The following is a 4,359-nucleotide window of genomic DNA, read 5'->3' as shown; positions in this document are numbered from 1 at the left end:
TCATATGAAACTATAAAACTTAAAGGCAGGGTTAATGATGTTATCCAGTATACACTATGTATTATATTGGTTAAAATGGTCTTTATGCCCCGACAGCGATCCATTACTTATGAGCTCTGAAAAACGACCGGAAAAGAGCCGTCATCTGTAGCTGCTGTAATCCTGTAAAAACATCTACCAATCAATGCCTCGCGGTCCGCTTGGAAAGAACCAATCAGATGACTCCCTATCTCCCTGCTCGTACTGGCACGCAACAGCCTGAACTCAAAGCGCGTCGCCGGCGCAAGTTTACTGGAGAATGGAAGAGAAAACTCAGCCAAAAATAGCACTGCCGCGGGTACTTGTCATGAGGTAGCGTTGTTGAGTTGAGGTCCTCTCTCCGCTCTGTGTCTGTGAAGTAGTTACGATGCGGCGGTGCTTGTGCATGTGTGTGGAGGGGCGTTGCCTTGGAAGGAGCCCCGAGGGGTGGGGGTGGGTTTAGGCTGAGCTCCTGAGGCGACGCTACTTTCAAATTATGCAAGCTTTCCAACATCGTTGACCCTATCTTTAAGGAATCCATCGGTACCAACCATGTCATACAAGACTGCCGCAACGGAGGCTAAATAATACTCAGAAAAAAACACCCCTGACCTCTGAGCTCAAGATAAGTGAATGAAAATGGGTTCTATGGGTACCCACGAGTCTCCCCTTTACAGACATGCCCACTTTATGATAATCACATGCAGTTTGGGGCAAGTCATAGTCAAGTCAGAACACAGCTGTTGTTGCCTGTTGGGCTGCAGTTTGCCATGTTATGATTTGAGCATATTTTTTATGCTAAATGCAGTACCTGTGAGGGTTTCTGGACAATATTTGTCATTGTTTGGTGTTGTTAATCGATTTACAATAATAAATATATACATATATTTGCATAAAGCAGCATATTTGCCTACTCCCATGTTGATTAGTGCATTACATACTTGACAAATCTCCCTTTTAAGGTACAATTTGAACAGATACAAAAATGTGTGATTAATCGCGATGAACTATGGACAATCTTGCAATTTATCCTGATTAAATACTTGAAGTCTTAGGTCAAGGACATCAAAAATGCATCTATGGAGATTCAAAACAATGACTTTTGAATGAGTGAGCTTCAGTGAAATATTTCTGAAATGTGATGCAGGAAGTGAGCACGGGGGAGCGAGTACAACTTCTAAAGAGTATCTGGAAACTTTGCAGCTTACTCAGACCTTTGATCTGTCAAAGTGAAATCTGTCTTCCACAGAAATCTCGCTTAAAAGTACAAATCATTCACTAATGAGCTGAAATCAAACCACCAGACATACGAGTGCAGCTTGTACATTTATTTCATGTCCATTCCGTTAGAAGAAAGGCCTTGTATTCTCGCTCCTTCACAAACAGCTCATAAAAAACACAGTTACTTAGAAAAATATACATTGATATTAGAACTGAAAACTTGAGATTCAGTGTTTAATTCAAATATACAATTTGCATATTAAGAAACTACAAAAAAAAAAAAAAAGTCAGAAAAGGTGGCTTCGGTGAGGCTAGAGAACCGGTAGAGCAAGCATCCAAAAGAAGGCACTGTCCGAACTCCTCATAAAGCTTATTGAGCCTACATTCAGCAAAAAAAAAAATAGTAATCAGATTTTCGTGTGTGAGCAAAAGATGAAGAGGAAGGTCATGGGTAAGATACTTCTTCCTGTTGTTCACCCCCTACCTGTTTTTCCCCAGCCTTGACACCCCCACTTTCTCTGAAAAAACAAAGCTAAATACAGGTGAGCCCAGCTACTGCTACAGTACTACAAACCTAAGGTTAGCTGACTTTGGAAAGGTCATCAGGTTGAAAAGACAGTGGGGGCTGGGAGGTTTTTTTAAGACTAACCCTCACTTTCCTACTCCTGAGTTAAGCTGAATACCAAATAAAAAAACAACTAAGGTCACTGCTTTTTGATTCAAACAGTAAGAATGTTCAAGGCAAATGTGTCATTAAAAAGGCAGCCGTTAACAACATACTCAATCCTCCATCTATATCACTTTCCTTGTCTTTCCCTTTCCAAGTCCTCCACTCTTTTCCTCACAGCTCTTCTCAGTAGCCATCTCTTCGTACATCATCAATGTCCAATAACTTTCCACAACAGTCCAGACACAGTCTTCTTTAAAATCTCCTACAAAATGTTCAGTTTCTCTCAATCTGGTCAAGATCTAGCTCTCCCCCCAGCTGGAAAATGTCCCTCTGTGTCCCACAATCACCCTTCCAGAGGGTGCGTTTGCCTCCTGTGATGCCCCCAGGAGAGCCGGGCCGCGAGTCCACGCTACAAGCCGAGTCGCTGTCAAGCTCCTCGTAGGATGAGTCCTCTTCCTCGTCGTCTCCTGCCACTTTCATCCGTGAGTCCAGTCCCAGCTCGGACACGGCAGCGAAGTCCAAATCTGGTTGGCCGGAGGTGGGAGGGGGTAGGCTCGACAGGCAGCCGTCGGTGGCTGAGAATCCGGGGCAGCTCAAGCTCTGAAAAGTCTGAAGTTTCTGTATGGAGGAGACAAAGAGGGGGAATAGATGTTGGTTTGTGTACCTCAGCTCGTGTTCACATTCTGGCTTCACTCTAACGCCGGGGCCACACAGCGCGCATCATGCTCGCGTGACGGCAGCGTCACGTCGTGGCCGCGTCATGCCCACCTAGGGTGTTCACACTAGACGCGAGTTACCCACGTCTCGGGAGCGTCCCGGAGCTACCTGTCAGCTGTGTTTTTGCTGTTGCTGACAGCCCTTTCTTTCTACATAGAGTTTGCCTTTTAATGGCCATTTAACTTCATAATAAATGTGATTTATATTTATTTAAGACAAAAAAGGGTAAGAACTGTGTGGTAATTTGTAAATATTATTAAAAACAAGCAAATAAATTCATACATAAATATTAATATATAGCCCATATAAATCCCTCTTTTCTGTCAGTGAAGAGGGATTTATATGTATATAAATCCCTCTTCACTGACAATGAGGAGGGATTTCTATGGGCTATATATATATATATATATATATATATATATATATATATATATATATATAAATCCCTCTTCATTGACAGTGAAGAGGGATTTCTGTGGGCTATATATTAATACAAAAAAATAAATAAATACATTAGTAGTAAGAGAGAGCCTACAGCAATCCCTCTTCACTTTGACTGGCACAGTTTTAAACAACATTTCCAGGGGGTTTCGGGTTCCTGTTCTACAGCATTCCAGGTTGCGGCTTTTATCGAAAACGACTTAATTTACATCTGGGGCGGGACAGCAATTTACATTATAAATGCTGATGTTCCGACATCTCAGGCAACTTGGAGCTTTTCACCACCTTGTTGCTGAACTGCGCCGTGATGGAGAAAAACACCTGAAGTATTTCAGAATGATAAATATAAGTAAAGTGTTTTTTTTTTATTATTATAAAACAAAGCAAAATAAACAGTTTCGTTATTTGTTAACCTTTAGAAAACGAAAATTATTATTAAATATCTTTAAAAAAATTAAATAACACCTCTAAAAGAAAGAACAATAAAGTTACGTGGTGTTTGTTGAGAGAGAGAGAGAGAGAGAGAGAGAGAGAGAGAGAGAGAGAGAGAGAGAGAGAGAGAGAGAGAGAGAGAGAGAGAGAGAGAGAGCGCATCGGAAAAATACTGCCAACTATCACCTGATGTTCTTATAACCTATTAACCCAGTCTATTATATGTATAGCATATGTAGGGTTTCTGCTATGACTACTACAGTGTTTACATAATTAAAAGCCTGTACTATATTAACTTGATGGAAACCTGCAAGCAGACAACTGCTTTATTTAGAGTATTTCAGAATAAAAGCATTGTGTTAATGAATGAATGATTCTGTGCACTAAAAACGCTAGAGGACTTTTATTTTGAAATCTAGATAGGAAGTGTAAAATATTGATGGTCAGTGACATATTCTACAGATGTCTAGACATGGAAACTGTAGTAATCTTGCTCATATACTGTCAATAGATCACCTTCACTGTCTGTTGCTGCTGGGAGACGCAGCCGAGAGGTAAGCGGCAAGCGTGAAAAATAGGCGAGCCTTCTATTCTATAAAATAGACGCACGTCTGACGTGCGTCTGACGCGCGTCTGACGTGCGTCTCATGCGGGCAGTGTGTCCACTCTAACCTGTTAACATGGACGCCGAAATAAAAAACAACACGCGACGTTGCCGTCACACGAGCATGATGCGCGCTGTGTGGCCCGGGCTTAATGAGGCTATAAAAGTACAAGGGTTTTGTCAGGGGCTGGAATTCAAGCTCAGTGTTTTCCAGAATAAAATTGGGTTTCAGTTCGGGCGACCAAAAAAGCTGGCG

General features: G+C 41.8%; 1 protein-coding gene across 3 annotated transcripts in view; it reads right to left on the bottom strand.

Moving 5' to 3' along the window:
• Nucleotides 1-1,327: 1,327 nt before the first annotated feature.
• The window catches only part of LOC141773948 (protein FAM53B-like), a 30,086-nt gene continuing 27,054 nt past the window's right edge, over nt 1,328-4,359 (bottom strand). For all 3 annotated transcript variants that reach the window (XM_074646147.1, XM_074646150.1, XM_074646149.1), the window contains one exon: nt 1,328-2,527. In XM_074646147.1, coding sequence (XP_074502248.1) covers nt 2,183-2,527 — 345 coding nt within the window. In that variant the 3' untranslated portion in view covers nt 1,328-2,182. The remainder of the gene's footprint in view (nt 2,528-4,359) is intronic.

Source organism: Sebastes fasciatus, chromosome 9 (genome assembly GCF_043250625.1).
Source record: "Sebastes fasciatus isolate fSebFas1 chromosome 9, fSebFas1.pri, whole genome shotgun sequence".
Taxonomy (NCBI): domain Eukaryota; kingdom Metazoa; phylum Chordata; class Actinopteri; order Perciformes; family Sebastidae; genus Sebastes; species Sebastes fasciatus.
This window is presented reverse-complemented; position numbering and strand designations above follow the sequence as displayed.